Source organism: Eublepharis macularius, chromosome 8 (genome assembly GCF_028583425.1).
Source record: "Eublepharis macularius isolate TG4126 chromosome 8, MPM_Emac_v1.0, whole genome shotgun sequence".
Taxonomy (NCBI): Eukaryota; Metazoa; Chordata; class Lepidosauria; order Squamata; family Eublepharidae; genus Eublepharis; species Eublepharis macularius.
Window position 1 is genome coordinate 33,194,681 of NC_072797.1, and position 21,311 is coordinate 33,215,991.

A 21,311-nucleotide genomic window follows, 5' to 3' on the forward strand; every position below is an offset into this window, starting at 1 on the left:
TCAGTTAAGGAAGGAAAAACAGAGGAAGGGGAAGAGAAATTTGTCTGCTCAAACCCTTAACAGTTTACAATATAGTAAGTGATTCATTTGTGTTCCAGGATGTGTGAAACAATAAGAGCATTGCTGAATCCTAATTCTACCTCCCCCAAACACCTTGATCATTCCAAGAAGCTATCAGGACAAAAAGCTCAGAGTCTTGGCAAGGGGGCGATTTAGGATCAGAGGAAGCCTGTAATCTCCAGGAGGGATATTGGCCACAACATCTTATAGAATCCTGGAATGGGTAAGAGAGTGAAATTAGGGGCGGGAAACTCATTCTGATTCACCAACCTTCACTTCTCCTATTCAAAATCTCCTGTGCCACATGGGGAGGAAAGACACAAAAATACCCTTCCCTCCTACGCGGGATCACTGCATCTGAGCCGAATGAACATCTTCCTGTTCACTTAGCCCCAGATGTCAGCAATCAGGCCAAATGCTGTATATGACTAGCCCACAGACCAGCCTGCATATGACCAGCTTTTAGAGATTCAGGATTATGCGGCCAGGGGCGTGGCCAGCACGCTCATTTCTGCCACATTCTAGGCATTCTGATTTGTCCTTGTATGCGTTGTGTTCCAGGTTCCATATAGTGCATATATCACACACATACATATTCTACCTGCAGACAAGCATGCAAGAGGTTCATTAAATTCTAACACTTTCCAGAGACGCCAGAACGATATGGCCTCCGTGACTGTTTAATATATATTGTTTAAAGTTTTACACCACCACCACCACCCTTAAATCAAAGCTGGGACTTACAAACAATAGGCTATTGATTTATTAAAACGTAAGTATATATTTTCCTTGTGCTTTTCCCTTGCAGCACACGCTGGCTCACAATTCCAAATTTTAAAACCTACAGAGTAAATTAAAATCCCAAGTAACCCCTCTTCCCCCCCCCCAAATGCCTTTAGCCTATACCCTGTTAAAAGCCTTAGCAAGTAAAAGGGCCTTGCAGTGCCTCCCAAAAACAGCTAAAGATGGTGCCTCTTCACCATCTTGGGGAGTCTGTTTTGGCAGTCTAGGAACTACTGCAGAAAAAAAGTCTGGGTTCTGGTAAATGCCAAGTGGGCTACCTTAAGTGGGGGAACAACCAATACAGGCAATCGATGGCACACAGGAACATACATGGAGAGATCCAGAGGAGTTAGCCGTGTTAGTCTGTAGTAGCAAAATAGTAAAGAGTCCAGAAACACCTTTAAGATTAACCAATTTTAGCATAAGCTTTCGAGAGACAGAGAGCTGTGGCTCTCGAAAGCTTATGCTACAATAAAGTTGATTAGTCTTAAAGGTGCTACTGGACTCTTTACTATTATACATGGAGAGATGGTCCTTTAAGATATGCCTAAATAAAATTGCAGTACTCAGCCTCCCTTGGACCGCTGGCCAGTGGCAGATGCCATTTATCTCCAGTCCATGGGCAAAAGGCATTCTTCCAGAGACTGCTAAAGCCCAGTAATGTTAATGAGCAGAAAAAGAATGTACGTTGTATTGAGAGCCTTTTTAAGCTGACAAGCAAGTGATAAATACATAAATATATACTCAGTGACACGCACACTAGGATATGTCCATTCATCTTGAGCAAATTGAAAAGAATGGGATCAACATGAATGCAAAACCTGCTCTCTGCCCAAAATACATGATTTCTCTCCCCTTTCCATTACACCACCATTCTCAGTACCATATTGCTATTTTTGTGCAAGGAAAAATGTTTGAATAAAAGTCAGCCAAATTTTTTAAAACAGCAGAGCATGTCAAACAGATGTTGAAACCATCATAACAAAAGCCAATGGACTAACCCTCAGAAGTATACCTAAGCAACAGATTTTACTGGAAAATATACAAACATACAAAACATTGCAGAATACACACACACACATGTGTATGTATAAATATACACATGCAGACACACTTTTCATATAGAAATATCACTGCTTTTTTACAAAGATTCGATACAGGGAAGGAGGACACCTCTACATCATTCTAACTTTAGCAGTCACTCACATATATGTTTTCTTTTCATAAAAATGACTAGAAATAAGAGGAAGGGAAAGAAAATGACCTTTCAAATAAATCAGAAAGTAAATGAAGTTTGGCAGCTGACTTCCTCTTTTTGTTATCTGGAACAGAATTTATTTTGATCCAGTTAAAAAGAGAAATGGCTTGAAAGAAACTGGATCCCTTCATTAATGTTTACTGCTTCTCTTAAAGTCCTCGTTTTTTAAAAAATTTGGCCTGAAAATAACATTTTTAAAAAGCTATGCAAAGCTAAAAAATAGGTTGATGAGAAAGGACGGCATTCTTACCAGGTATGTGCCACAGTGAACCGCCGCTGTTTCGGTATGTTGCTGTTCAAAAGCATTCTGCGCAAAAGTCTTGGAGAATTTCTAGGAGAAATGACCGGGGAGAGTTTCGGAGAGACAGAAGACGACTTCCTGGACGTCCTGAGCTTTTCATGCTGCAACAGGTTCTCCCTCAGTGTCTTCACAAGATCCTCATTGAGCCACGGATTCTGACAATTTGGATTATCCACCTCAGGTACAGTCAAGGTGTCTGGGCTTGCTGTTTGCTGAGCCATGTTTCCAAAGCAACTTGTATCAGGGAAGTCTGTGTAACGCAGTGTGATATTTGCTTTTGCAAGCTTTAAAATATATAGATATAGATATATAGTTCTTTTGCTTATTCAGTCCTGAAGAACTGTGCAGAGCTTTGATTCCGATGCAGCCTGTTCTGTTTTCCACATGGTTTCCCCTCCCCTCAGAGTGTATAGATAATGAAGAGCTACGAGGAAAAAAACCCACATACAAACTCCTTCACTCAGTCTGTTAGGCATTGCCACTCCTCTTGTAGCCAAAGACCATCCACGCCTCAGGCTATATTTGCAAGTGAGTGTGGAAGGAAGGAACAGTGTGCGGCACAGCGCTTCGGTGCTCGAGCAATAAGGCTGCCTGTCAAAGTATTGGAACTAATGCACTGCAGCTGCCAGAGTGACTCCCGATTATGTACACACAAAGTGCTGGGAGGAGGTCTCAACCGTCGGTCTGTTCATTTCGTTTGGCTATTCTTCTCCTCTGATTATTTCTCTGACTGAAGGGAGGGAATGGAAACGTTGGACATGCAGTTCCTTTTTTTTTTTTTTTTGGTGCCAGTTTGTTTGTTTCTCCATTTCCCTCCAACCTCTGCTCTGTCATACATTATTTGGTCAGCAAGTTATAGCTTGTTGGGGAAACGTAAAAACCAATCACTGGCCCAGCAACATTTTTTTTCTTTTCACCAACTTGCCACACCAGGATAATTTATCTCACTGACTGAAAGAAAACTTATTTTCTCCTCAAGTTTACTAAGAAACCAAAGGTAATTTTGCTCCGAGGCAAACGGCCGCCTAAAAGGCAGAATTTTGGTACAGACAAACCTCACTGAAATGCAGTCCCTCACAAAATAGGTGTGTGTGTGGGGGGGGGGGGTGCTACACAAATGTAGGTCAGAATTTCCACCTCAGGCATCAAAATATCTTGGGCTGGTCCCATGAGCAATACAAAACAAATCAGTATATCTAATTGCTGCTGCACACAAACCGACTTAAAAGCCATGATGCTGAGTACAGTCATCTAATTAGATCATGCTAATTCCCAAGCCAGTAGCTTCCTGTAAGCATTAACTATTTCTTAAATGTTACAATTATTGTTTTAAAATTGCCTCAAAGTAATTAAGTTAATGTAAGCACCATGACTCCTGCTCTTTGAGATTATTAGATCTCATTTTGAACAAGGCATTCATGGCTGCTTTGAACAATTACATGCAGCTGCATTTTTCTTGCAGACTAATTTATTGTCTTTCAAATAGCCCAAATGAATTTTTTGTTTTCCAGAACTGCACCCAATGCTGCTTAGCTGCAAAGGAAAATAAAAAGCCTTTATAAACATCGTGAATTTTCTCAGAGTCGACACAATCGGCAGAAAGGCAACATTTACTGTGTAAACTGGCACGTGAATTTCATATTTAAATCAATGAAGACTCTTATGTACCATTATTATTTATTATTATTAACACATGCAGCAGCAACAGTGGCAATGGTATTCACATTGACCTGCTGTTTGTTGGTCAAAACAAGATTATTACTGGCCAAAACTGATCCAAAGATAAAATCCACCATCCTACTCATAGGGACATGTGGAGTTTTTCTATGCACAGATTCTACCTGTGGGTCCAGCAATTGTCCTCTGTCTACTAGTTTTTGGGTGCTTAATAAAAGGTATTATATGGCCATCCGACAGTAATGCTTATTCTGTGAACCTAGACAGATCATGAGAGGGAGAGCAGGAAGGGTTACATCAGTGCTTAGTTCTCGTGGCCCCTTCTTACATGCCCAGGGTAAAGCTACTCACCACGGGGTCAGGTAGCAGTTTTCCCCAAGCCAGTTTGGTTAGGGATCCTGATGGTGTTTTGCCATCTTCTGGGCATGGAATAAGGGTCACTGAGTGTGTGGGGGGGAGGTCATTGTGAATTTCCTGTATTGTGCAGGGGGTTGGACTAGATGACCCTAGAGATCCCTTCCAACTCTGTGATTCTATGATATGGCTTTATTCGGGATGCATTTGTTTTTGGACAAAAGTGGCTACCTTCAATCTCTGTCTACTTCCATACTTGCAAATATGTATACTGTTTAAGGCTGAAGCCTCTCTACATTCAGGTCATTGCTTTAATACCAGACGCAAATGAAACTGGGAAGTTGTTTAAGTCAGTGGAAATAATGGATAGCAAAATCACAAGATCTACCACCACAAGTCACTGCCATCTAGCATAAAAGAACACAAATTTACTGCTGCAGCCTAGTATTGAATCTGCATGATGTAAGCAGGAAACAGCCTTATACCAAGTTAGGCCATTGGTTCCTCTAGCTCAGTGTTGAATACCTGACTGACAGAGGCTCTCCAGGGTTTCGGAAGAAGAAAGGCCTTTCCTGACATGTCCTACCTGTAAGTCTTAAATAACAGATTGAAATTGGGGTCTTCTGTGGGTAAAGCATGTGCTCTACAACCGAGCAACGGTTATTTGCCAGACTAGCAACCAGCAACTTTTATGCAATTTGTGGGGTCCTAAGGGCATATTTAAAAACATGCCAGCATAATAGCGGGGTATTGGTAGCACTGCAAGTTTGCTTCAAGCTTAGCAATAATCATATACTAGAAGGCTTCTGCACTGAAACCTATTTCCACATCTCGGTTAGAAAAATTCTTCATCATTTATTAGCCATTAGAAACAAACTGAAGAAGAAAGAATAGGTATATTCTTCGTATTTATTAAAAACTATCCCTAATGGCTTTTGTTTAAAAATCTGATGTGGTCATTTAAAGTGTTTGTATTTCATTATTAACTTTTGCAGGTGCTGCTGGATTTTGGGGACTGCATTCGTTGGCTTTTCAGAGTCTAGCCCCATTCATCACTATTAATCTAGCATCTGAAATCAGAGTAACTGAAGAATCCCATTCCTCACAAAAGGCTTACCTGCACATATTTGTGCGAATGCCGAACATTTTCCTAATGCACAACAAAACTCTCAAACCAAATTCACTTGGACGGTCATGAAACGAACAGGTTTGTACTTGACAAACGGTTTAAGCTATGTCCACCCTAAGAGGAAGTGAAGGTTTAACTTGAATTTCAAGTAGTTCTACCATTGCACAATAAGCACACAGCAATTTAAACAAAGAATGTTTACCTTAGGCTCTGAAAAAAATCCTTGCAATGTGATTTGCGTAGGCAACTTTCTTATCCTGCTGCTGGATACCCTGGCCAAACATGCCATGCAATTAAAATATTATTCATTCATTGCTTTGCGTAGTTTTTTTTTAAATTGCATAAAGAGAAAGGTGCAAATTACTGCCGTCTTACTAAAAAGCCAAAAAGGGCTCAAGAAGTCATCACAAGCAGCTCTGTTCAGTTGCCATAACAGTTGCTACACCCACAGTTGCCACAACCACAGTTGTGTTATCATAGTATATAGTTTTACACCATCCACTTCAATTCCAATAGCTTAGTTCACAGTTCATAAGAGCATTTTCAGTGTCAGTTTCTCTGTGTGAACTGCATATGAAGGAGCATGCGCAGAAAGTTCTATGGGAAATGCAAGTGCACAGAATATAAATTTGCAGCATTCTCTAGAGTTACAGAGACACCACTAGATGTGGCTTCAGTTTAGAAAAACTGCTGCACAGTTATCTAAATATTGCCAGTTTGCGTACTACTACACGTGGTTCTCCAGTCCTCTCTCTTAGCTTCACAACAATCCTGCAAGATAGGTTGGGCTAGGACAATGTGAACTTGCCTTGGTCACCCAATCAGTTTCATGGTGAGGAACACTGGAACCCAGAACTCCCCAGTCTGACATTCTTACCTTAGACCACACTGGTTACATCAATATAGCCATGTGCTTGAAAACTAGCATGATTTTGGCATCTATGAGCTAGTCCTTAAAGTCCATTAAGGGTCCTTTCACATTTTGATCAAACACCAAGTAGATAAATGTTATGACATATGAAGAAAGCCATTCTGATGTCATGGTTAGACTGCTGGACTAGGCCTTGCAAGACCTGGGTTTAAATCTCTACTCAGTTATGAAATTCATCAGGTGACCTTGGGCTGTCACTTTCTTTCAGCCGTACCTACTTCAACGAATTGTTATAAGGATAATATGGAGGGGAGACAATGCATGCCACTACTGGGGGAAAGGTAGGGTTTAAATGCTGATGAAACAAAGCATAATTAAACATGACATCTTCAATGAAACGGAAGCTACTCAGTAGGAGCATATCTTAACTACATCAACAGACAGTACCCAGTAGAATAGCCTATACTCCCTGTCCCTTACCAAAGTATCTCTCTGAACCATTTCTTACAGCATAGTTCTATTATCCGAGTAAAAAAGCCCTCCTGAATAATCCAGATTTGAGAGCCAGTTTGGTGCAGTGATTAAGAGTGCCAGGACTCTAATTTGGAGAACCAGGGCCGAATCCACATGTCCTTTTTGTTTCCGCGCCTTTTTCGCAACCGCAGCGCTGTTCAAGCAGATACTCACACTCTTTCCCATTCCCCGCCATCACCGCGCCACAACTGAGCCTCCTTTCTGTACCACGTGATAATGGCGGAAATCTGTTTTTGCTCGGCCCTTTTTTTTTAAAAAAAAGGGCTTTCATAGCGCATTTGCACAATAAAGAAAGGTTGGTATACCGCAAAACCTACTTTAGTGAGCAGCGGTTTGCACGGGAAAAGAAACAGATGATGGTCCCTTATCTTACCATCAGTTACTTTCCACTCTCAGCTTTGAATGGAACCTGGTTCCCCCCTATAAATACTCTGGCTTTTCCCTGGCTCTGCCTACATAAGAGTCGGAATATCGGTATAGCGCAAAATTAATTTTTTTTTTTTTTAAAAAAGGGAAGTGACGTGCGCCGTCAACGCTGGTGACGGAGGAGGGAACTGCCCACTATAACACTTTACTCAGTGGCGTGTGGAGAACTGATTGCGCCACGAAGACGCACTGGGAGGGTGAATGTGATGAGGCACAGCATGGTAGCAGAATGAACCCAACTGCCATGACTGCGCAAGATAAGCGGATGGTGAGTGCATGTGGATTTGGCCCAGGTATGATTCCCCACTCCTCCACTTGAAGCCAGCTGGGTGACCTTGAGTCAGTCACAGCTCTCTTAGATCTCTCTCAGCCCCATCCTTTGTAACTTCCTTTGAAAACCACCCTGAGTGGGCGTTAAGTTGTCCTGAAGTTATAAAAATCAAATGTTGTTGTTTGCATAATCTGCAGAAAACCAAGAGAGCAGCAGCGTTCCTGACCTCCTCAGGCAAACTATTCCGTAAGGAATACCACAGAGAAAGTGTGTTGCACAGGCAGTTGTTGATTTTGCTCAACTACAGAGTGGTATCTGCAGAGAGCCCTGTTCAGATGAGCAAAGTGGTCGTGGTGGAACAGAGAGGGAAAGGCTCCCCTCTTACGAGGAGCCACGGTTGTCCCGCAACATCATCCCCCTTCCAGGGGTGTCTAGGAGTTAATTCTGAACAAAGGACGGATGTATCTTTCCTCTAGTGCCCAGGCATCAAAATGTACACCCTTGGAACACCAAGGCACCATGCACTGTGCACCCTGCCCTTCCACAGCCAAAATACACTTTGCATTGTTGGAATTATTCTTTAGGACAATTATGTTTTTCTACTACAAAAGCACACACACCATCGTGGCTTTGATACCAATGGAGGGATACCTATTGCAGAGTAAATGAATATAGTATACAGGAGGCAAAGTACATCTTCCACAATGAATAACAGGGATAACAGAAATCTTTCAAGCCTGTTCTGTGAAATATTGGGTGGCATGAAAAAAAGTCACTTCTTGACTTGGGAGCTGTGAAGCAAAGGACCTCAGAACTAGAGCCCCGTGATTTCAAGCCTCCGTCCTAATCTTGCTGAAAACCTGGCAACCAAGAGTGGAACAGCTCCCTCATCCCAGAGGTTCCATAGAGGAGTTTCCACTTTATATCTTGTATCCCACTTTACCCTCTGGCCACACCAAAAGCCTTGGATGCACCTGTAAATTAGCAGAATACTTGGCAGAAGAGACACCTAATGTTCTTGTAGGTCAGCTGCACACCTGGCCACATCACAATATAATTTAAATGCATTAAAAGAAAGATTCCATGCACACACATTAACTGGCACAGAGTGATGCCGTAGGATATTGATGCATCATAAATTTGGTTTGATTTCAGTTCCATGAAATCCACGCTCTGATCAGGGGATAAACAACTACTGGTGGTCCCTGGCCCCAGGGAGGCCCACTTGGCCTCAACCAGAGCCAGGGCCTTTTCGGTCCTGGCTCCAACCTGGTGGAACTCTGTCTAGTGAGACCAGAGCCCGGCAGGATTTACTATCCTTCCACTGGGCCTGTAAGACAAAGATGTTTCCGCCAGGCGTATGGTTGGGGCTAGGCTAACCTTCCACTGGCCTGAATAGAGGAGGAGAAGGGAAGATCGGATCCCTCCCTATCAGAGGCATCCATCATCTTGTTTTTTAAGTGGCAGGTTTTCAGTGGCAGACTGATTGCCTCTGGCTAGCTGATTGCTGCTATCTGTATATTTTAAATTGATATTCTATTGCTGTGCTCTTGTTGATTTTAAACTGTTTTAAGGTGTAAGTTTTATTATAAATGTTTTTATTGATGTAATCCGCCCTGAGCCTGATTGTGAGAGGAGGGTGGAATAAAAGTCTAAAGTAATTAAATACATACGTACATACGTACATACATACATACATACATACGTACGTACGTACATACGTACATACATACATACATACATACATACATACATACATACATACATAAGGTAAAGGTACTCCCCTGTGCAAGCACCGAGTCATTACTGACCCATGGGTGGACGTCGCATCACAACGTTTTCTTGGCAGACTTTTTACGGGGTGGTTTGCCATTGCCTTCCCAGTCATCTACACTTTACCCCCAGGAAACTGGGTACTCATTTTACCGACCTCGGAAGGATGGAAGGCTGAGTCAACCTTGAGCCGTCTACCTGAACCCAGCTTCCGCCAGGATTGAACTCAGGTCATGAGCAGAGGTTGGGCTGCAGTACTGCTGCTTACCACTCTGCACCACGGGGCTCTTAGTCAAAGCTGTACGTACATACATACATACATACATACATACATACATACATACATACATACATACATACATACAGCTTTAATCTGCAGGTTCTTCCTTTATCTTTTGCTAGGTGCAGCTGCTAGACTTCCCTGAGGTCTAGAAAAAGAAAATCACTGTATTTCTAAAGGCAATTCATTTCACCAGCATGCATCATACCAAAATATTCAACTGCTGGTGTTCATAGCGATTGATTAGATACACTCCAGCATTTGCAAAGCTGGATCAGAGAAACCAAGTCTCCTCCCCAATATGCTAACTTTGCAAATGCTGAGAGGTTTTTATAGGGCTGAGCACATTCAGATATGCAACCCCCACTAGCTCTTCTGGTGAGTAATCAGGCCACAGGCATTCCTCTCTAGCCATGAGCATTCTGATTAGAAATTTAAAGCTAGCATGTCATGGGTGCACCGTTCCCTTCAGCTCAAGCCGCACTTGACACCGTTTTCTCCAGCTTTTGATATTGCAGCCCAGAACTGAAAACATTTTTGATGACATTACTGATAGATCAGAGATAAGAAACAGTAAGCAATATAGCCACTACCCCATGCCTATCATACAAAATATTATAAGTGCACATTGGCAAAACACCAGCGCAGGAGGCAACTTCAGGGGATTTGCAAACCGCTGAATATCAGTGCAGGAGGCAACTTCAGCTAAGCCCTGTTGTTGGTCTTCCACAGTTAACTGGTTGGCCACTGTGTGAGGCGGGAGGCTGGACTAGATGGATCCAGCAGGGCTCTTCTTGTATTCTTAAGTTCAGATTTTCCCACAATCAGGACACTGTTTCAAAGGTTATTTTTATATCAAACAAACAAACAAACCAGATGTACAAAATTATAAACTGTGTACTGAGACCAGAAAAATAAATTCAGTACTCTGAGTATGAAAAGCAGCACGAACTTTCAACAAAGCATAAATACAGTGAAAAAGAACCTGTTTGCGTCCAACTGCTCATCGATGCTTTATTATTTATTTCTTTATTTTTAAACTACACCGTATCTTTTTATGTTTGCCTAACAATTTAGAATAGGAACACACACACACTCCCCAAGCGAAACATGCCAACGTGATAGTGCAGAGGCATTAGATCGCATGTAGTATTACTGTCTCTTATACTTGTGTGATCCTGTGAGTAGGCTTCCCAACAGCCCACCAATGGTGGGCAATCTCCTAGTGGTTTGCAAACTCCCCAGTGATGGCAACCCAGGACAATATGCACCAGGTGCACTCCCAGTGAGATGCAACGACTTCACTTCCTGAAATGAGGTCATCGCGCCAGCTGTGAGCATACTCCCATGCTTCATGCCTGTGGCCAGCATGAAGACATCAGTTCCTGAAAGTGACATCATCACGCAAGCCTGGGAGCATGCATGAGGAAAAATCTCCCTGGAGGACCAAGGTATGTGTCAGGTTCCTTCCCCCGCTCCCCCAGTGGCCATTGCCCTCAGCGGCCATTGCTAGGCAACCACAACAGCATTCAGGCCTTGGTTTCTGACAGAAAAAGGCAAGGGGAGGAAGAGGGCCCTTTCCATGGCTCTTTTGGCCCTTTAGGGAAGACTCATTGAGACCTGGCCCAGCAGCAACCACCAGGTGACTTTAAGCCACAAGACTTGCCTGACTCACCCAAGCCTGGCTCTTACTACTGGTCAACCACCACCACCCCTCCAAAAAGCAAGTGTAGTGTAGTACTTAGTTTCAGAGCAGGGTGTGGGAGAACCCGGTTCAAATCGCCAGTCTGCTGTGGAAGCTCAATGAGTGACTTTGATCCAGTCACACATCTGCAGGCTAACCTGCCTATTATGGTTGTTGTGAGGATAATATGGAGGCAAGGAGCATGCTGTAAGCTGCTTTAGGCCCCCACTGTGGGGAAATGGTTCTGAAGGTGGCTTCCAACATTAAACTGAACCCATCACTAATAATCATAGTGTTGCTAATACTTTGGAAGGATGCCTCATTGGAAAAAGGAAGGAGATTTGTAAAGCATACCAAAGGCCAGCTCAACCAGGGCAAGAATAATTTCACTAACCAAGCAGTACGTTTTACTGTTCTGATTAGTTTCTGAAATCCCCTCATTATGACTCCATTGAGAACATGGAACTGTGCTGCTTACCCTACCGATCCCTGACATCACAGAAGTTCAACCAATCATTGCCAAAGGCTTCATATGCATTAGAAGCAGACTTCAGTGTGTTACTAGAATTCACTGATTTCATCCATTATATATAACTCATGTATTCTTTCGATCCATCCAATTTCAGAACTCTACAACTCCCCAAGTCTGAGAAGTATGAACAACACAGCTGTACAACATCTGCGTCTGCAACAGCTCCAAGAAATGTACATGTCTAACTATCAAATGTGAAAGTATATTGCTGACAAGTTGTACTTGACCCTTTAGTTTTGATACCTATATGAAGAAGGGCCCCATCAGCCTGTGCATCCTTCTCTTACCTTCTCACAAGCTCTCCCATCACCTGCAGTCATCGCTGCCCACACTGCCTCCATGCCCTTTCCCCAATGGATGCAGCTAGGAGTGTCACTGCCATGGCCACCAGGACTGCTGGTGCTTTGTGCACCACCCACATGCCCTTCTCGAGCAGTGTTAGGCAGCATAGGCAACTGGGAGCAGAGGTGACAAAGCACTCACAAGCAAGGCAATGGAAGGGTAGTAGTGTAGGCATCAGAGGAGATGTGTGAGTAGGGAGCCAGCAGCAGTGCGCCCCACCAGAAGCTATGGGCCCTAGCAACTGCCCCACCTCCTCATGTGCTGACACAGGCCTTGCTACTTATGTTAAGCAAATTAATTCAATTTTGTTGTGTGTGAGTGAAAAAAAAACATTGCTGACAGACATCTCTTACATGCCAAATAAAACAAAAAAAACCCATCTCCTCATTCCCAAACGTGATATGATTCACCGCTTAACTTCAAATGAACAAATATAGAGCAACCATAGAAATAAAGTATTTTCCCATACAGTGGAAAAGAAGCCAGCAGCTACCTGACTTTCTCAAGGTAGTTTTATGCCACAAAATAGATAACTCCACGTAGAAATCTATGGAACGCACGGTAGCATAGTTTCCGGATGGAAAGTCTTAATTGACTCAGTGGTCAAAGAAAAGTTAAGGCTGTCGTGGGAGGGTCCTGTGCACATCTCCGTCACTTTTGAAATGGAAAAAAGAAAAGATTTTCAAGGATGGGAGAAGAGTCCCATGGAAGTGGAGGTGATTGGCTCTGAAAATACGGCTTTACAAATGAAGAATGAAAATAGGCAAAAGCCAACGGTGCAAATGAAGAAGATTATTTATTATCCAACTAAAAATTGCTTATGCATTTTACTGCACAGCTTCTTCAGAGAATCTGCACATTTTTTCTTACAGCACAAACAGACTCACATATTCCCCTGATGAAGATTTGTAGTGAAACATGTACGCAATTTTTATTTGGATGATAAATACTCTTCTTCATTTGTGCCACTGCCTTTTGCCCATTTTCATTCTTCTGTGATTGGCGCAACCATCCTGTTTTCTTCTTTCTTTAAAAAGTGAACGCAATGTAGTGACAGAATTTAGAGACATTCCCTCTAGTGTTAAGGAACTGGTAATTTGTGGACTTGCCCTATGATCACATGGACTTAGTTTGTTAGCAAGCCTCAGAGCAAGATTGCTGTACAAGATGTTTTAGTTGCTGTTTATATTAAAGCTGGCTTTCAGCCATTCCTCATTCCATTAGGTTTTTTTTCTTTTCTGTGAATCCAGAAATATTATGGGCAATGCTGCTGAAATCTCAGAAACCAGAGGAGTGGCTGAATAAAACTGTTAGTAACTTGGGGGGGGGGGCACGTATTTAAAGCTCATCATCCACAGGGAGTAACTGATCACCTGGCCAGTGGAGAACAGCCAGACATAAGTCTGAGATGTAGATCCAACACAGTTTCAGCTTCAGACTGCTGGTGGGGGTGGTGAGCATTTCAGTTTGGGATCGCAGCAGTCAGGGATCCTTGGCACCTTACCTCCTGCACCACTGGATGTGTGTTTCTGCCACAAGACTTGAGCTGTGTTTCCCAGGACTCCAACACAAGCCTGGCACAACACTCAATCCGCTGACTCCTCAAGGGCCAGTCCTGTGCCACTAGGCTCATCTTGGCAAGACCTGAAGCTGAGGACTGCAGGTGGAGCAACTGGTCTTGCTGTAAGAGAAGCCTGCCAGGCATGCCACAAGGCTGCCAGCTTGACCTTATGCCGCCCACATCTGGCTCTTCAGGTTTCTCCTTCTGGAACTTGACCCTACCCCGGACTCTAATGTCTTTGGGCCACGAGCGTGCTGTGGATGAACATGGAAACCTGATCAGTGGCAGGCTACCCCACCAAGTATCTCAGCTTTAGCATTTATTTGACATTTGCTTATCTCAAATCTTATCCATCCCACATCACATCAGTTCTTCTCAGTTTCATCCCACAGTCAAAGATAAACAAAAATGCAAGTGCCTTTGATTTTGAGGCAATAATTATTACAACAGCATCAAGGAAAAACGGGAAATTCCATTTTTTTGGTCACTGTTTTGTCACTTTCCTTTTGCCTCATGGCAAGGTGTTTTTGCAATCCTCCCTCTCGTGAATAATTAGATGTTATCCACATACAAAGAATCACAGGGGAAACTTAACGTTTCACAGAACAAATCTTGATCCAAGATGAATGGGGAATATAATCAACTGAAGTTCTACCACAAAATAGAATGGGACGATTCACTAAGTTTATGTGATTCAGGATAACAGGTATCTGATCCATAACAAGAAGGGTCTAAAACAGAAAGGGAGTATAACCAAAGTGATCAAGATACTTGATCTGCATCAGTTATTACCAAAGGGGCTAACTACATAAAAAGTACTTTGGTAGATTGCAACTTTGGAAAAACAGCAAAAATGGCAGGGGGGAGGTACGACTCCATTGGGAATAGGGCTTGGATCCAAACATGCTCTTCTGCTGGAATAATAGCACTTATGATTAGGGATGCCGTGAACTTTGCAGCGAACATGCTTGAGAGATGAACATACCACGTCTGACAACGACAATCACCGTACTGGTTGAATATACAAAAGCCAAACCAGTGAACTGGTCCAGGCTGTACAAACAGTCAAATTGTTTGATGAAAAATTAGCTAACTAGTTGGTGTTACTTACAACAGCTTAACAGCACTTCTGTTGGTGGAGGAGGGGAGGGGAGCTGACTATTGACAATTCCAACATCCCGTTGCAGAAACTCCTTAATTCTCACTATTTATGGAGAAGAGAGGTCCTTTGAGCGCAGGCGCGGGATTTTGGAGGGCTGCAGCAGGAGCTTAACTCTGCATGTGGTGCTTTACCCGTTCCCTACATGCCATCTGTCCTCTCCTACTCCATGATTTTCAAGCTGCCTGGGGAAGTTGCTTTTCTTTAAAAATAATGGGTGATGGCTTCAACAACTCACGTGCATAGCTCTTAAGGCCCAGAGAGTTCAGGATTTTTTAAAAATATGTTTTTTATTATTTTTCCACACATACATATACAGACATGAGACAGTTATCATTTTGCTTGTCGTTATCTGTTGTCTATTTCTTTACTCTTATATTCCATCTTGTTACATCTTTAATTGTGAGTTCTATTATGTCATTATACAGTTAGTCTTAGTATTATATTTATGTTTAAGCACTGTAATTATTTGTCATCCATTTGTAGAAGGGATCCATGGTACAGAGAAGTCTGCTTTCATTTGCCCTTTCATTAACAATGTTAATTTGTCCATTTCCGCCATCTCCATTACTTTTGTTATTAATTTTTCTTGCGGAGGGATTCTTTGTTGTTTCCAATGGGTTGCTAATAAGATTCTAGCCGCTGTTACTATATGGATTACCAAGTGTTCTTGCTCTCTCTTTATATCTGGCATACAGTTTAATAGAAAAATTTCTAGTTTCAAAGGAATTGATATCCGTAAGATATTTTGTAATAACCTATGTACCATTATCCAGTATCTACGCACTTCTTTGCAGGACCACCACATGTGGAAAAAAGTCCCTATACCTTCTTTACATTTCCAACACTTATTTGACATATTTTTAAACATTTTAGCCAGTCTATCTGGCGTTATATACCATCTATGGAACATCTTATATAAATTCTCTTTACACGCAGCAGATTCAGGATTTAGGGAGTCACAGGAAAGGAGGAAAATTTTACAAGGATGACACCAGCAGAAGGAGCTAGTACAGCATGAAAAACCAGGCCTCTGCTGAAATCTTGTGGTTTTCAGCTTTCATATACAAAAGTGCATGTTTAGTGGGGTTGAGCTCTTCACTGGGTCAATATGGGTCATTTAAAAATCCGATTCCCTTCCCCACTTAACTTAGTACTCTTTTTTCCATCCCACTTACAGTGCACACTTGCACCCTTAGCATGGTATGACTCTGCAGAGGGTTGTATTGCTTACTAGGTATCACTGGGAGTCCAGGAACTGGCAGATAGGAGGGATGTAATGCCATCCTTCCCTCAGCTGATGTTGCAAGCAGGTCTCTGGACGTTATATCATAAGCAGCAACGATTGGTCTGGGAAAGAAACAGGAGAAAAGAGGCACAGCAACCTCAACACTGCTTAACTACATGTATGCTTCTGGTATCCTGCTTATAGTGACGACACAGGCAACATTTAATGAACCATTCATAGGACACCTTTAAATGTATGGAAACCAGGACGCCAAAGGATAAGGTAATTTCATATAACAGAATTAGTACAATGGATAAGTGTGGGAGAAAAATGTGTCAGTGCTATTAAATTTATTTGATTACGTTATTCCTAGCCCACCGTTCTCACCAAGACTCAAGGCAGATAATAGAATAAAAATAATGTACTGATAAAGCATAAGACGTCCAATGATCAATGCAACTGTACAGAATTAGAAGGCAATGAGAACAACAAACTGCCTAAGGCAAGCTACACTATACACATTGCTGTAAGTAGAATTACAAGGGCAGAAGAAAATGCAGGAAGACAGGATAATACCTAGACTAATCACTGCAGGACACTGCAATCCTATTCCATTATAAAGGCGCCTCCCGGCCTGTTCTATTCTGCTTCACTTCTAATCCTTCCATAAAAATCCTCTTCTGAACATTACTGCTTTGCATATTCTGTGGCATGTCAGAACAGCAAATGCAAATCTAGAAATTTTACGCACAGATAGATGCACTCAAAATGCAAAACTGTCCTAGCCCTCATGTCACGAAGCCAGCTGCAATCAGGCTCAAAAATCCAACAATTCGCAAATGTTGAAGTCAACGGCGAGGATTTAAGGAAATGCAAGCTAGAGCCCTCCCTCTAGTGGTCAACCAGGAAAATGAAACTTTTAATCGAGTCAGTTTTGCGTTCCCTTCAGGCATCCTGTGAATGTGAAGAGAAATTATTTCAGAGGTGCACATACTCTTCCTCAAAGCACCAGGATGACAGCACAAGCACTGCATTCTATTCAGACAGCAAATGTAAAACCAACATAAAGACACTAAATGACATGGCAATGGGAATAAAATATGAGACAGGCTGCACGGAACGAACCCCTGAAGGGTCTCCCTGAATTAGGAACTCAAGCTGCATATACAATGACCACTGTTGTCCAAAGAACCATTGAGCTGCTTCTGGGGCGCCCAAAGGATGCTCTGAACATATGTTTCTTGAACCATCACCACCTCCTCCATACTTAGGGGACAAAAGTAGCTTGCGATATGCCTGCAAGTCTGATATTCAAAGTTAAAATCTTTAAAAACTAGCGCGGTGAGGCTTAACCAGTTAGTAAGAGCAATCCATTCCAATGCATTTATTTCTACGGCATTTTCGTCCTGCCCTTCCTTCATGCAGTTCAGCTGATATCATTCTCCCCTCTTCCACTGCATCCTTAAAACAACCCTTGGGAGGTCAGTTAGGCTGAGAATGACTGGCCTGAAGTCATCCAGAGAGTTTCATGGGTGAACAGGCCTGGAATCTGGCCTCCTCAATTTCAGTCACCCCTTAAGGATCATTCTAGCTCTTCACTGCAATGAACAAACCTAGTTTCTGAGGTTAACTCTGAACATCCAATGTCCCCGTCATACCACCTCATGAGATATCATTTTCCCTGCAACACAGACAGTAGGTAGTTCTGTTCAACTAGAAGAAATGGCCTGTGCAAAAGTTGCCATCATTTTTAATAACGTATATGTGAAACCTGCAGGTGGCAAGTGCTCGATTGAGAAAGGTGGGAGAAGAATGCCTCTTCTGAGATGAAGTCTGGGGCAACATCTGTATCATCTTTTTAAAAAACTATGCTTTTTTTTCTTTAGAACTATTCATTATCTCATTTCTTGGCAAAGGCCCAAATCTGTGGTTTCAAGCCTCAAATCTGCACTTTTGAATGAATTATGTTTGGAGCTTAGGACACCCCCTGGTGACTGCAGGTGCCCTTTTGATACCGTGGCTATTGCTTTATTTCTCGCTTGCTATCTAAGTTTAATTCAACTTTATACTCATTGAAAGGACAGGAAAAAATGGCACCAGGCAAGCAGCCACGTAGCTGCTGAGAAGCAGAAAGAAAGAGGCAGGGGGTTAATATTTGCAACTGTGTTGAATGGAGGAGTCCCCCCACCCAAGCAACACCTGCAGTACAACCTTTGCTTTGGAACCCAAGCCCCCTTCATTCCCAGGTGTACATTAAAAGGCACCAGAAAGGTCTGGCTGAGAAGGTCTGAAAGGTTTGCCGGGCAAACTGAAAATTTCTGTGTGTCAGATCAGAGAGGATTCAGCAGGAGATTAACGTCACCATTTTTCGTTTCCAGAAAGCTCTCTAAGTTGGCTTACTTTGGCAGCAGCCCGGCATTTGGCCAAGCAGAATTGTGTGTTGTAGGTGTTTCTGGAGAAGAGCAAGAAATGACAGCACCTCACAGTTTCCCTCCTTTTGATCTTCTGTGGGCCAAATGTGTTCTTTTATCCTGAGTCTCAACAAAAGGGAAAACAAGACCCAGGGCTTTTTTCCCAAGAGGAACGCAGTGGAATGGAGTTCTGGCACCTCTCGAGTCCGGTGGCCCCACCCCCCACTCTCCAGACAGAGATCAGTTCCCCGGAGGAAATGGCTGTTTTGTAAGGGGGGGGGCATGAGTTTCTCCCTCATTTCCCTCTTCAGAGTTCCACCACCTCTTTTCCCAGAAAGAAAGCCCTGACAAGACCTATGAGGAAAGGCTGAAAGAACGGGGTAGGTCTCACCTCAAGATGAGAAAACAGAGGGCAAATGTGATTGTTCTCTTCAAATGTCTAAGGGGCTGTCTTATGGAAGAGGGAAAGACTGAGAGGGCAGGATTAGATCTAGGCTGCTTCCACATATCAGGGATTCCCCATATTGCTTTCATCACCACTACAACTACAGAGGCATGCACACTGGCAACAGATGTTCCACACGTTTCCTACACATTTCCCTCTCCTTTTTGACTTTTCCCTTCCACAAAGCAACTCCGGCTCTCAGGGTCATCATGGCCATCACAGCTGCCATGGTGCCTCCACTAATGGAATGGGCAACTCAGCATGTCTTGGACATTGAGGGGCGCTGCCTGTTTCTCTGTGTGTTTTACTGTCTTGATAAGTAAGCTGCTTCTCTTTTGTAATGGGGTAACTCCTCCGGACTCTTCCCCTCTCTGTTTCCTTTGGGAAATTCTCCTTCCTTGCCTCATGGCCTTCCAAAGGGGAAGGATGTATCTTTCAGAGCGGCTGCCATGAAGGCCTCATCTACACACTCACATCCAGCTTCGAAGCCAAACAAAGTGGCTGTGGTAATCGGGAAAGTAATTATTTAGACTCTGGCTCTTTCTTTCTACTCCAAGATACTGCTGGAAATGGAATCTACCTCAATAAACTGTAAGTTCTATCTTTTGTACAATTTGATTGCCTGAAGATTAATCACTGCACATTGGAGAAAATACTTCTGACTGGGTATCTCTGCTACTCAACAGAACGTAACACTTTCTAATATCCACTCTCCCTTACTATTCTTTACTTCACACAAACACTATCCTGCTATAACGGTTCCATTATTTTCATGATAGATAAGTAGCACTTAATCCTTATAGTGCTATAGCTATTGTGCTTTAACTATTTAATGCCAATTATTTTAAATTTCAATAGAACTCTCATAGAATTATAGCAACTGATCACTATAGCAAGTACAGTTTAAAAAAGGAAATGTCAAGAACTGTTCCAGTGGCACAGAAGGGGAAAATGTGCACCATTCTTCCCATTCTGTGTTAATGTGCATGGCCTCCATTCTTTCCAAAAAGATTGGAGTAAAGCAGACTTTTCCAAGAAAGAATTGAGGAAGTAGGACGATTTCAGCACAACCTTGTCTGGAAGCTCCAAAACAAGGACTACAATTTGGAAGCCAGGGCAGAGAAAAACCTCCATGTGGAAGCAGCCCTAATGGCCTTAATTTACAGGAGGGTAGATTATAAACATTAGGAGAAACTTCCTAAAGGAAGAGCAGTCCAACAACTGAACCAGTTACCAGATCTCCCTTGCTGGAGGTTTTCAAGGAGTAGTTGGACAACCATTTATTGGGAATGCTCCAGCTTTCCTGCATGAATCAAGAGATCAGACTAGATTATAAATAATGCCTCTTCCAGTTCTAGAACTCTATAATGTCAGCAATCAAGTTAATACCAAACTAATTCTAGACAGCCAATGTAGTGATCATGAAATACATATAATATGATCCCTGTGGCCAGCCGCTGACAACATGACAACATGTATTTTGCACATTTTGTTTAGTTTCCAAACCATCTTCAAGGACAGCCGCATATAAAGTGCATTAGAACAGAATGCCAGTTAGGCAAAACTTCAGAGCCTAATAAGATGAGAATTCTTTTATCAACATGGGAGAACGGTCTTTTGTTCAGAAAGTTAGTGGCTCGAATTCAACAAGGCAGTGGGACATCACTGAATGGGTCTCCCATGGTTGGATTTGTTTTTAATAGCAAACACCTGTCATGGCATGGTTTGCCCGTACATTTCCCTGTAAGTGGAGCAAATGGTAGCTCTTGGGAATAAGGCTGGGAACACTGAGGGAGAGAAAGGATTAACTCTGCACCATGGTCCTTATTTGTGGCTGCTATTTACCAGGGGAAAGCAGGTCATGGATTTCCAAACATTTCATAATGTTAAGTCCTTAATCTTTCTCCCGTCATACAACATGATTTGGGGAGAATTTCCTCTTCCATCCCAAGGGAGAAGTCTGCCCAGAGAACTTTGATCTGGTGCTCCACAACTATAACTGGATATTGTCCAGAATTAAAAGTAGTGGTAAAATAAAATATGCCAAGCAGAAATATAATCCTTAGCCAAATAACAACCTTTTAAAACTTCACACTTCACTGATTTTGTCTTTATGCCTCTGGCAAATAGATTATATTTTAAAATGCAAACATAAATCTCATCCCATTCAGCGAATGCAAAAGGTTTAAGCATATTTACCATGTATTATGTTGCCACCTCCCAAACTGCATT

General features: G+C 42.5%; 1 protein-coding gene across 5 annotated transcripts in view; it reads right to left on the reverse strand.

Annotated features, from left to right (window-relative positions):
- Positions 1 to 21,311, reverse strand: part of PDE4D (phosphodiesterase 4D) — a 741,318-nt gene that overhangs the window by 478,944 nt on the left and 241,063 nt on the right. The window contains exon 1 of one of the 5 annotated variants that reach the window (XM_054986993.1): positions 2,352 to 2,670. The exons of the other annotated variants lie outside the window; for them this stretch is intronic. Within the exon in view, the coding sequence (XP_054842968.1) occupies positions 2,352 to 2,623 (272 nt within the window). The 5' untranslated portion in view covers positions 2,624 to 2,670. Of the gene's footprint in view, positions 1 to 2,351; positions 2,671 to 21,311 lie in introns of those variants that run through there. 5 annotated transcript variants of the gene reach the window in all.